This window comes from Arachis ipaensis, chromosome B8 (assembly GCF_059453495.1).
Source record: "Arachis ipaensis isolate K30076 ecotype BB chromosome B8, ASM5945349v1, whole genome shotgun sequence".
NCBI classification, from domain to species: Eukaryota; Viridiplantae; Streptophyta; class Magnoliopsida; order Fabales; family Fabaceae; genus Arachis; species Arachis ipaensis.
Window position 1 is genome coordinate 112,303,768 of NC_142443.1, and position 13,380 is coordinate 112,317,147.

At 29.5% G+C, this 13,380-nt stretch overlaps 1 protein-coding gene across 1 annotated transcript; it reads left to right on the forward strand.

Moving 5' to 3' along the window:
- Positions 1-867: 867 nt before the first annotated feature.
- On the forward strand, positions 868-8,627 carry LOC107611289 (proline-rich receptor-like protein kinase PERK13). The gene is made up of 10 exons (XM_088495710.1): positions 868-1,075; positions 1,779-1,915; positions 2,140-2,237; positions 2,606-2,952; positions 3,477-3,908; positions 4,393-4,553; positions 5,306-5,379; positions 5,947-6,091; positions 6,176-6,343; positions 8,262-8,627. The coding sequence occupies exons 1-10, from the start codon at positions 868-870 to the stop codon at positions 8,337-8,339; spliced, it is 1,848 nt and encodes a 615-aa protein (XP_088351836.1). The 3' UTR covers positions 8,340-8,627.
- The last annotated feature ends 4,753 nt before the right edge of the window (positions 8,628-13,380 follow it).

Sequence of the window (13,380 nt, forward strand, 5' to 3'; positions counted from 1 at the left end):
TTATTGAACCACGGTTGGATTAGTTGGAGTAATAAACTAGTGAATCAATGATTAGAACAATTCGATAATCGATCCAGTTTTCAGAACCTTAAAAAAACAAGTCCATTGAAAAAAAGACTCCACTACCTTAATTGTTCAGATTTTAAAATTGAAAATAAAAGAGGTTGATTGAGTTGCCTTATAATATAATTAATTTTTTGAATTTGTTTTGTAAAATAATTTTAGTAGTGCAATTAATTTATTTATTTGCTTTTTCAAATTAAAATTAAAGCAATAGTTAATATTAACTACAATGACTCAATTCAATTTTCCAATAATAATTAAATATATTATAATAATATATTAAAATTAAATTTATTAAAAATTGGTTGAAATAGAAAAGGAATCAGTATCTCTTGGGAGCATTTTAGAGAAGGTACAGCCAAGCTTGCGTCTTCACGTACCTCGTACTCTTCCTTATGTTTTAGCACTGTACAAGGCGGCAACCTAAGCACCTTCCAGACTCCAGAGTCATGTTTCCGTACAAAAGAATATCCTGAAGCATATTATTTCTTGTTTTCTTCACAGGCTGCACTTACTGATCATCCCACACATTTAGCCTAAGATGGTTATTATCATTGTTTTTGATACCCAAAGAATAAGCTTAGCTTGTGTGTCCTGGGATTATTGGACAATCACTCATTCTAAAACAATTCAATACCAAAAATATCATGCTATGTACTCTTCTTTTTCACCACCCTCTCTGGAAACAATATTCAAGATTTAAGCATTATTGTCATTGTCATTTTCATAATCGTAATCAACATCATCAGCATATAAAAGGGTGCGGTGCAAGAGTTCCATTGAAACACAGATATATTAGTGTACATGGAGAACCCTCATTCTTCTTCTTTTTCTTCTTCTTCTTGCTATGCTACTTCTTCTCCTTATGTGGTGATTGCATGCGACGCCACTAAGGACCGCAGCGAGAATGAGATTAAGCTAATCCTTGATAACATAAGAAAAAAGGGCGATCTTCTCTCTGCTGGTGACAGGTTGCTTGTGTTCTGTGTATTGCATAGGGTGCTTAACCCCAGTGAGTGCTTTACCTTATTTATTAGTAACACATATACAGTTTTCTGTCTTTATGCAGGAGTGTTATGTTCTCCACATACACCAACTTTTAGCATATATAGATGACTTTATGGTCATTCTTATTATTATGTTACGGTGGTTACAGAGATAATGGTATTTTAAAAAATGTTATTAAAATTAAAATAATACTTTTTTATTATTAAACAACGTTTTCTAAAATGAATTGCTTAAAAAAATGTTTTTAAAATGTAAAAATAAAAAAACATAACTTTAATTTTAACAACACTTATATAATCACTATAACTACTGTAATATAGTCGTACTAGAATCCACTTGTACAGGCAGTATCAATATACATATTAGTTAGTTAGTTAGTACTAGGGTGCTGATAAGTTTAGTTAGCTAACATTAATTAGTGAACGTGACAGACTAAGGTTATGCATATTGATTTAGTGATTATCTTACTCCTCCATTATATTTCTCTACATTTCATATATCATTACACAAAATTTTATCTCATCTCTCATTGAATTCTTAAACCAACTGAGCTAAGGATATTGTAAGGTTTCATAACACTGATTCACGTCAGCTATAACTCTTGTGTGTGTGAAAATGTGTAAGCAGCGAAAGCTACCAAAGTAGAGACACATTTCCTTCAATATGTCTTACTGATTTTGTGACCCTTGTGTTCCTTTCTATGGCAGTGGGGTACCAGACCATAGCATGCCCCGAGTCTATGTTTGGTACAAACTTTCGAGCAATGGAGGAACAAGTTAAAAAGAAAGCCGATGCATATGCAATTGAGCTTTTATCAAGTCATGAAGAATTTAAAAGTGTAGGGGTATGATAAATTGTAAAAGAGCTTTGCAAATATCATGCTATTATCATCATAGTCATAGATAGTTAAATGAAGAGTGAAAGAAACACAGGATTCTGAAGTACAGAGTATCAAAGGATGATTGAAGAGTGAAAGAAACACACGATTCTTGCATATAGCATTTTTACATTACAGTAATATTTTTATTTATTTATGTTATGGTAATTGACTCTGCGTTTTATGTCCAGGTTAGCGTTGAAGTTAAAGTCACTGCAGGTTTTCCTCTTAGACAGGTTATTTTACAGGAGGTTACAAGATACAATGTATCATGGATTATACTTGATAGGTATGACCTTGTATATAGAAAGGACTCTAATTTTTTTTTACATTTTTAACACTTTCATTGTTTCTATTTTTTTCCCTTTCTTCTATAGATATATATATGTCTTCAGCTGTAGTGTTTGGTCAAGGATATGACCGTGTTCTTCTGCATGATCTATTAGATTCTTTTATCAATTGAATTCTCTCCGAAAAGAATCTAACAAAACCAAATTCCACTTGAAGTTGGTTATGATGTTAGGCTTCTCTTGTATTTGTGTCATAAAAATTTCTAGTTCAATCTTTTACTTACCCTCCAAAGAGTATATTTCGTCCACCTTTTCGGATGCTCCTTATTCCAAATGGTTTTCAATGAAATCTGGCAAATTTGGACAGGCACCTTCGGCGCGACATGAGATTCTACCTGAACAGGATACCATTCAGGGTTGGATTGGTTAAAGATGACTTCTCTGTGGATATCTGGAGATCCCATCATGCAAACATTACAACAATCACCGAAACAAAGCCTGTCTATTCCTTTTACAAGTTTGTCTCTTTAGCAGATTGCCAAAGTATTGAAGACATTGAACAACAATCTATTATCTCTTTCAAAAGTTATCCCTATATGTTAACTTCTTCAGATACCTCTGCCATGATTAAGAGCTATACAAAGCATTCAAACGCTGACGTATGGGAGCAGAGTTCTTCACTAGAATCTGGACCTTCTAAGCATGAAAGATCAGGTTAGGGAACTTGTTTGAATTCTTAGTTGCATAAGTATGCTTTTTATAAGTGTGTTAGAGATATAACTATCTATTTTTTTATCAGCTTAAGTTTATAGGAGAAGTAATATCATGTAGTATAGTATCAAAGTTTCAACAATCAAAAGGTCGGAGTTCGATCCTTATTATCTCCTAAAAAAGAAAAAGAATAGTATAAGACAAATTAAAAAAAATAAAGTCTATACAAAATTCACTCAATTGAGAGATTAGGATAGAGTAGAGTTTAGAATTTTAGGGTGAGAATAGGGTTAGAGTTGAGAGATCCTCAACCTGCGAATAAGATAGAGTTTTAATGAAATTTTCAACACGGGTAGGATTAGGGCCTACCTACCCTACCCATTGTCAGCCCTACAAAAGAGGTTCTTGTGTGAAGGAGCATATTAGAAATATAATCATTCGTGTGCTTTTTCTTATCAGCTTAAACTTTTGAGATAACAGACTCCTTGACAATAAGTATTACTTCACACACTATCTCTATCTTCCAGGCGTAAGCATGAAAGGAGAACATAAGCATACCGATAACTCTCATGTTGGCCAAAAGCAAGGAGGCTCTACACCACCACTTCTTTGTTCTGGATGCAAGATAAGGACCGAATTGTCTGTCAATGAGTTGACGAGGTTTACCTATTCTGAAATACAGCAAGCAACAAATGATTTTTCAAAGGATAACCTAATAGGTGAAGGTGGATATGGTCATGTTTACAAGGGTGTTCTTAAAGATGGACAGCAAATTGCAGCAAAGGTAAGGAAAGAGGAAAGCTCACAAGGCTTTTCGGAGTTTCATTCCGAGGTCTATGTCTTAAGCTTCGCTCGCCACAAGAATATAGTTATGCTATTGGGTTTTTATTGCAAAGAAAACCGAAATATTCTTATATACGAGTATATCTGCAATAGGTCTCTTGGTTGGCATTTATTTGGTAAGTGTTTATAGTTTTTTATTGGTTTGTTTTATCTTATGTTTTTATTCTCTTGGTGTTATCTAACTGGGAAGTTTGTTAGGAGGTTAGATAGTTAGTAATATATTTGTAGTTAGAAATCTAACTTAACTAACTACAATAACTAACCGGTTAACTTGTTAATTAACTTGCCATGTCAGATAACACTAGGAGCAACTACATATATATATATATATATACACAATATATATGTATGAGTCTACGACTCATTCTAATATGTTTATATTATGATGGTTAATAACGTTTTTTTATTATTTAACAATATTTTTTAAAATATTATTAAAAAAATATTACTAAATACAAAAAAAATATGACCTTAATTTTATAATACTTGTATAGTCATAGTATAAACATATTAAAATTCACCTATTATATATATTTATTCTATTTTCTTAAGAACCAGATTTGTAATTATATGAATTTCTGGGAAACCATTTTTTTGAAGACAAAAGTGCTCCCCTTCTGGAGTGGCAACAAAGGTATGAAATTGCGATTGGAACCGCAAAGGGATTGCGTTTTCTGCATGAGGAATGCCGTGGAGGTCCTATTATTCATCGCGACTTGCGACCATGCAATATACTTCTTACTCATGATTATGTTCCCATGGTACGGTAAACTAAACTGGAACAATTTCCTTGATTCTCTCTCAACAAAATGTTCATGTATAGTGCATCAAACTTTTACCTATAAAATCATTCATGTGGCTCTACTCGGTTCACACTTTGGATATCTTACACTTTTTGCTATGTGTTACTATCAATTTAGCATTGAGCAATGTTAAAGAATTAGTATAATATTTATTATTTTTAATCAACGATTAATGATACTTAAAAATATTGATTAAAAATATAATGTTAGAGTTAAACTAAAGCTGCTATATTTTAAATTATTGACCAATACAAATTCAAATTATTGTATGCATAACACTAAAGCTGCTATATTGTATGTATAACACCAATATAAATTCAAATTATTGACCCTCAAATTTTATCTAAAATTAAAACTATTAAATAATGATTTAGTCAAATTTATCAAATCAACTTATGATTTTCAAATATCATCTTTATATCACGGTGAATTTTCACCTTTCAACATTGTTCGTGCTAAAAATAAATTTATTTGCTCGCTGGTATATGCTGAATTATTTTCATGGTTTTCTCAAGTTGATTTCCCGGTTCTAGATGAATTGAAAACTTTAAATTATCCTCCATTGTAACTTTTGTTGAGTGATGTATAGTAGATATTTTGGTGCTTAAACAAAAGATGTTTAATTTGCTGAATAGTGTTATATATACGAACCAAGTCATTATTAGCGTTAGCAAATTTTCTTTCAATTAAGTGATGTGTTACAAATGCAGCTAGCTGACTTTGGCCTTGCCAAATGGAGGAACGGTGACGGTACTATGCACACCAGGATAATGGGCACAATAGGGTGAGGATTTTTTCAAACCTTTTGACTTTCTGAATAAAGGTGGGATTGTGAGTTTAAGACATTCAAGTATTTGATGGGAGAGAAACGTGAGAAAGTTTAGGGTAATACTTTTATTGAAATTTGGTCATTATTTAATGGATAAAAAAAAGTGAGTAATCTTATATTATGAGATGAAATCTCATATTATTAAAAATATTAATAATAATTAATTAATGACTACAAATCATAAAATTTATTGATCCCTAACACTCTTCAAAAAAGTATTAAGAATCAACATTGCGGTTAATATTGCAATCGTTACTCAACATAAAAAAAATCTGAAATTATTAAAAATAAAAATATGTAAAATTTAATTCAAAAAATATCCAAAATTAAAACTCAACAAAAACTTTATATTAGATTTATTTAGTAATTTGTTATAGTATTGATAAAAATTGACTGCTATAATAATAATTTTATAACATTATTCATTATAAAAAGAGTGAAAGAAAAAAGATTTGAAATAAAGTTGCATTTCTTTTCATCTCTTTCTTTATCCTTTTAATTTTTTTTTTTTTTTTTATGTAGATACCTATCTCCAGAGTATGCTGAAACCGGTGTAGTTTCTGAGCGAACAGATGTGTATGCATTTGGCATCGTTTTGTTACAACTGATTTCAGGACACAAGGTCTCCAATTTCCGCAATCCAGAACAACAATCTCTCAGACAATGGGTATCTTCTCTTCTAAATACATTTAATTATGTATGAACAAAATTCACACAAACGAATTAATTAAGACTGAACGGGAGCTTGTAGGCTATGCCAATCATTGAGTCGTTGGCTTTACACGAACTGATTGACACTCGTCTTGGGAATTCATATGACACGTATCAACTATACCTCATGGCCAAAACCGCATTCTTCTGCGTCCAAATAGAGCCTGATGAGCGTCCTTCAATGGGAGAGGTACTATCGAATCTCAATGTGTCTATTAGATAGCGTTTGTTTTGAAGTATTAGGACAGAGACCCAGAGACTGATTCAGTATCATGTTTGTTGGCTCAGAAATTTGTACTAAAATTTCTGTTTCTGTCTCTAAAATTTCAGTATTTCAGTACTTCCAAAAAGTAAGGACACAGGCGACTGAAATTTTTAGAGATAGAGACTGAAACTTTAATAACATTTTATACCTAAAATACCCTCATTTCAATTAATTAATTCCAATTTTACATTTTGTACAAATTAAATTAGAATTTCATTCTTGTTTTAATTTCTGTCTCCCACTTTGCACCAAACAGAATATTGAGATTTATTTTTGTCTCTGTCTCTTAATCCCTGTCTCTCAGTCTCAGTCTTTCAGTCTCTGTCTCTCCACCAAACGCTACCTTACTTTACTTATTTTATAGGGTAAAGTATTACACTCTCATATTTAGGTTAAATCTTAATTTAAGTTTTTACATGTTTTAAAAATTTTATTTTAGTTTCAAAAATTTTTAAATATTTTATTTTAATTCTAAAAAAGTTTTAAACGAGTTTAATATTATCTCATTATTAAATTTGATATAAATAATTTACATATTAAAGAGTCAATAGTATTCGATTTTATTTTGTAAGTAAAATTAATTCACTAACGGTTACTAATATATAAATTTTTCTTTTAATTTTGAAGCGTTGGCGATTGATTGTTAGAATATGTAGTTCTATACAGAAAAAAAATTGAAGAGAAGAAGTATTACAAGAAGATTTTAGTTATATTTTTTTAACACAAAAAAAATATATAATTTCACTAATAATGTTATTAATGTCCACTCACTCATTTTAATAACTAATAGTGTCAAATTTAACCGTAGATCCATATTGAACTTGTTTAAAACTTTTAGAAAATAAATAAGACGTTAAAATATTAAGAATCAAATTAGAATTTAGTCTAAATATTAAAGACCAAAATAATATTTTTTTTATATTTTAATTAAAAGCTATTTAATTCAAAGTTTAAAAATAAAAAAATACTTTTTAATAAATTACATATAATAAAAAGTCGTTTTAAACTTCACTTAGATAATTAGATTTGTCTTTGCTTTTGTTTTTCATAAAGTTTATTAATACATTATATGCTAGAAATGTTGCTAGGTTTTTAGTGATTAACAATCATGAACAAATACACTAAAATTTAATCATCAATCAGTCGTTACGTGTAAAAATATATATTCGGTACTTTATAAAAAAATTTTATTTTTCTTTTATAAACAAGTTTGATTATTCCTTTATTGCAAATTTAATTATTTTATTGGTTTAGTAGTTAAGAAAATAATATGTAAATAAATATGTATAAATATATAATAAAAACTGAATTTTAGTTTGGTAAATTCTACTATAATTATACTATAGTAGTTATAATGACTAATTTAAGTGTTGTTAAAATTAAAATTATATTTTTTTATATTTTAGTAATATTTTTTAAGCAATATTTTGTAAAAAATGTTGTTTAATAATAAAAAATATTATTTTAATTTTAACAACACTTTTTAAAATATCATAGTTACGATAATTACTATAATATCATCATATTAGAATGATCTTTTTAATATACATGAAATATATTTTATTAATTAACTATAACACCAGTTTAATTTTGAAATTATAGTAGCCTATGTTACTTCTTAAATTTTTTTATTTGATTTAATTTTAATATATATATTATGACTCATTGTTATCAGAAGAAAATGAATCCAATTAATATTTCAAAAGTTACATATATATGTAGAAGCATTAACAATTAATGTATCAAAGAGTTTAAAGACGATGTAGCGATGTATATGTTTGAATAATAATATTCGATTTCTTTCTATATATGTAGTATGAATAATATTACATTGCCAACATGTGAAACGCTTGTAACTCAGGTTGTGCGACTTCTTGAGGGAGAAAGTAAAAACTTCCACACAATAGGAGAGGAATTGTTGCCAAAATATAACAGCTAAGGAAAACGGGAGAAAGATCTTGACAAGTTATGCATAGAGTAGCCACAATTGATAATGGAGATTCAAGTGTAAAATTTTGGAAACTGTGGTTATTGGTGTGTGAACAATAGTATGATGGTTACTTATTAGAAGAAAAAGAAGACTTTAAAATTAAGTTTTATATAGGGTCATACTCGTCCGAGTCCGAGATCTATGTTTATATGATTTTACTTCTGATATGATGTATGATAAGACAGAATGATATTTTTTTTTTTTTTTTTCTAAAATGATATTGTTTAACAAGAAATATTAGAGGATCAACAAAATTTTTTATTTATGATTTGAATCATTAATATTTAAAAGTATAGATAAAGTATATTGTTGGATTATTAGATTAAAAAAATTAAATTAATAACTAAATGATAACTAAAAGTAATAAATTTTTATGATCTCTTAATATTTTTCTTGTTTAATACATGGAGATTTCTAGGATGGTAAAAATATATTTTAGTGTTTAAAGGATTAAGATAAATAATGAAATTGGTAATAATTTGAGGCTCTTTTATAAATATAGATTTTAAACATATGAACTCATTCCGATCATCATTTGTACTGGCCAATCAACAAGTTTATATCCTTAAATGCCGTCAACAATGGCTGCCAAAGATTAAGAAAAAATATAATAATCAAATATCATTACTAAATTCAACGATTCATACCATAAATCAAATGTTTTTTAAAAGGAATTGTTCAAAAATAACATTAAGATCAATCACAAATTGCAGATACAAAAACTTCTACTCAAAATCAAATAAAAAGATAAAAAGAATGGAAAAATCAAAATGAAAATTGAAGTAACGAGTATCATGTTTATAAACAAATTAGAGCATTTGGGATCAATGGTCCATTGCTCAACAAGCTTTTCGAGAGGCATTGCTTTCTTAACCTCCATGATCTCTTTGAACACCCCCTTAGAACCGTCCACGGAATTACTATGGCGGTGTCTCGACCTATCTCTTCTGGCGCTGGCGCTATCGCTACCACCATGACTCTTCTCTTTCTCGTTGTTTCCACTTATTGTGATGTTGCCATAATGACTCCAATTCGATCTGTTTTTGCCGTGAACCAAACCGTCCCAAGCCCTTTCTCCACTGTTGAGCTTCTCGATGACAATGGAGGTAGAGAAAATTTTGTCGTCGACTTCTCTTGAAGGTTGTAGAAGGTTTAGAGAAGAGGAGGTTGAATCTATGACCTTCTTTTACTTTAACTATATAATCCTTTAAATCAAACTTTCTGTCTGAATCTATTTAAACTCAGCAGCAAAAAATTTATGAGACAATTTCATTTTATCTCATGAATATCAGAAATCAGAACAGAGTAGGGAAGAGAGAAGCTGACACCATCATATATCATGGTTCGGTTGCCTTGTGCAATGCAACCTACATCCAGTTCCCACCACAACAGTGGTGGACTTTTCACTATAGTTAAAGTATTACATACACCAATTCCACAGGATTGACACAATCCTTTCACTTTCAAGTTCTAACCTAACTTGACTTGGTTATGCTATTACCTAACTCTTCACTCTTAGTGCTCATCCAACTAAGAAAGGGATACCTTACTGGTACAGGATACAAGACACAGAATCAACCTAAAGAAATCTGAAATCACTCTAGACTTTTCACTCAAGTGTATCACTCTGCCTCTTTTCACTCTTAAACTTTTACTTGAGCTCTCTCATTCTTCCTTTTACCTCAAAAAATTACAAAAAGATAAACATTAAAAAGAAAATTACAATCTGTAAAATATGAAGGAGATTAACGCTTCAATAGCCTCTTTGCTAAGTGATAAACCAGATTTGCTTGCCTCTGATTCAGTTCCTCATTCTGGCGGAATGCTCCTTTGACTAGGAAGGACTGTCCAAGTTAATGAACTTCTTCAGAGAACTCTTCTCAGAACATAAACCTCAACACACTGGTTTTCTCTCCTTGGCTTCAGAATTATGAAAAATCTTCTTTTGTATCTCCTTGCATGTTGTTGAGTTGCTTTCTCCTAAGTCAACTCCTTGAGCTGCGTGCTACCAACTTACCACATCACCTTTTCTAGTTAATCCTCAAAATAGAAACTTTGGTTCTGACCTTCTTTCTTGACCGAAAGCCTCAGGACAGTAAAGAAAAAAATATTTTCAATGGTAAACCCAGATCTGAACCATTGAAATGCTACTTGGTCCCCAAGACACAAATTTGACCATAGATTTGCAGTAGAGCTTAACAGATATTACTTTCTTCATTTATCCCAATTTGGAGTGGCAGAGAATTTGGAAAGAGGAGAAGAAAGCAATATGCATGCAAGAGGAAATAAGTTACTTTTAACTTCTGCCTTAGCTTGATGTGGTTTGATTTGGGTGATTTGACCTCTGCCTTTCTTTCTTAATCCTTCTCTTTCTTTCTTCTTTGGTGAACATCTTAGGAACTAAGCTTTCTCTCTCTTTCTCTAGGATCTGACCGAAGAGGAAAAAGTGAACGTTGCCTTTGGGCAATGCACTTTGAAGGGATCAGCTTTGAGTGATCAATTCGGGTTTGGTTCGGTTATGATTCATTCAGCCTGTTTGATTTTTTTGGCCCATCTGATTTCATTGCTTTGATTCCTTTGGGCTATTATTGTTTTGTAGCCCACCAGCTTTGGTTTTATTTTCCATCCAATTGGGCTGCTGCTTTATTTTTCTTTGGCATGCATCACTTAATCAAATTCAATTAAAAACTAATTAGATATTTAACCCACTAAAAATAATGTTTGTCATCATCAAATTAATTTAGTTAATTTCTTAACTCAACATCTCTAAATTCCAATAAAAAAAAAAGCAACACCTCAGGAAATTCCTCAAAGGACCGTATAACAACTCCAATTCCTCCACAGCTATTGTAGACCATTTTCATCAGTTAATTGTCTGTCTCCTTATGAGTCTGAACAATATTTTTTTTCTCTTGTTTTTTAGTTACTTCATATTATAATTAATTAATTAAATACTTCGACTAATTCATATTGACATGTTTACAAGAGATGACTTTGTTTCAACGCTTTCGTCAAGCACCCTTATTCTTGCGTACGACAGCAACCTATTTACCAAACCCGTTCATTCTATCCTCCATCAATTACAGCTCCAAGTTGAAGAATCTGCACATTTTCTGCGCTATATTATTGACAACTGGCTTTGTTGTCATGTGGTTTATAAAAAAATGATCAATACTTTGTTTAATCCAACTGGTGATTTTGCTATTGGCACAAATTGAGGGCTAAATTTTTAAAATCATATCATTTCGTATGTGGCACCAATCAAAGTCGCTGAAATAGAACATTCTTGTGTAGTCTTTTAAGATCTTGCTACTACTTTCTCTAGCATAGACAAAATCTTAATTCATAGCCAACCGCTAGTATAAAAGGTTTTATTGTTGTTGTAGTTATTGCTACCTCTGTTTTAGAATAGAAAGCGAATATTTTTTAAGATTGATGAAGTTCCCCCTCTTCTTGCTACGGATCGAAATTATGTGTTTTAATTTTTAGTAAATAAACTCTATTTCAAGATGTCACATATGATGAAATTGTATGTGGGGGAGGAAGGGAGGTTGGTTGTCACATTTAGTGATCTTTTCTTGTCAACGTAGTTATAAGGTGAAAAAATTGAAAGACTTGGATGAGTGAATAATATTCTCCTTTCAAAATTAGGAATAGAGTTACAATCTATCAAGTACGGATATTTTTTTTTATTTGTCGTGTTCGACATGCAGATACGTTTATGTTCAACCGTATACTAATAAAAAATAAAAATTGTTTTTTGGACACATTTAAATACACCTAAATATTATCACGTGTCATCGTGTCTAATTTTATTCTCAATATGTATTCTTAAAATGAGTTTATAAATAATATATATTATTAATTGTTACAACAAAAATATTTTAAATATTTTATATATTTAAAGATAATTAAAAATTAATTTATATTTTAATATCAATAAAATATTAAATTAAGATATCATAAATTATTGTATTTTATGAGATAAGTCCTATTTTATAATTTGTTAAAAATTTAATTCAAATTCCTAACTTAAGTTTAAAAATCTAACTCGGTCAAAATTATAAAAAAAAAAATAAGAAAAAAAAAGGAGTATAAATTCGAAGAGGAACAGAGTCTAAAGAAGAAAATAGAGAAGAACGAACAATAAACAATTAGGAAAAGCATAAAAGATAAAAAAGAATAATGAAATACAATGAAACGACAAAGACAAAGTTGATCTAAGGCCAGTTTGGATAAATAATTTAATTAAGTTATTTTTGAAGAAATAGTTTAAACAATAAATGTTTATATTAAAAGTAGTTTATAAATAAGTTATTTTGTATTTGGTTTCTTAGTTCTAAAAGTATTTATTTTAAGAGAAAAGTGATAAAAAGCTTTTTATTATGAGAGAAGTCATTTTTTTTAACTTCTCCTTAAGTACCAAAATAGCTTTTTAGAAAGTTACAATTTTATTTTAAAAATTATACCAGACATTAATATTATACATTTTTATAAGTTAAAAATTAAAAAAAATCACTTATAAACCTATCCAAATGGCCCTAAATCCATCACTTTCCTCTCCTGTAATTGGAACGTTTTTCTCTCAGAAAAATACCACATTTCTATTCCCAATTTTTATTGAATTTGATTTAGGAAATAACAAAAAAATCTTAGATGAGAGTATATATATATATATATATATCACTTTATTCTTTTCTTATTAGGACGTTCAAGTAGATACTACTTTTCTACTTTTTAATTTTTACTAGTGTATGTTCTCCTGCACAGAATAATATATAAAATTATATAAAAATTTTGTATTAAAAAATTAAATAAAAAATACATATAATAATTATTATTATAAATATTTTATAATTTAAAAATATTAAAAATAATTAATATTTATTTTATTCAATTTAGATTAGTTTAATGTCATCTTATTTATTCGCTTAAGCAAATATTTAGAACTTAAATCTCGTTTTGTGTGTATAATAATGCATTAGTTAAC

Bases quoted from the DNA above. Each gene is read 5' to 3' on its own strand.
- LOC107611289 (XM_088495710.1), top strand. From the start codon at position 868: ATGGAGAACCCTCATTCTTCTTCTTTTTCTTCTTCTTCTTGCTATGCT. The intron at 1,076-1,778 runs GTGAGTGCTTTA...TTTCTATGGCAG, and splicing joins GCATAGGGTGCTTAACCCCA to TGGGGTACCAGACCATAGCA. The intron at 6,092-6,175 runs GTATCTTCTCTT...GGGAGCTTGTAG, and splicing joins AACAATCTCTCAGACAATGG to GCTATGCCAATCATTGAGTC.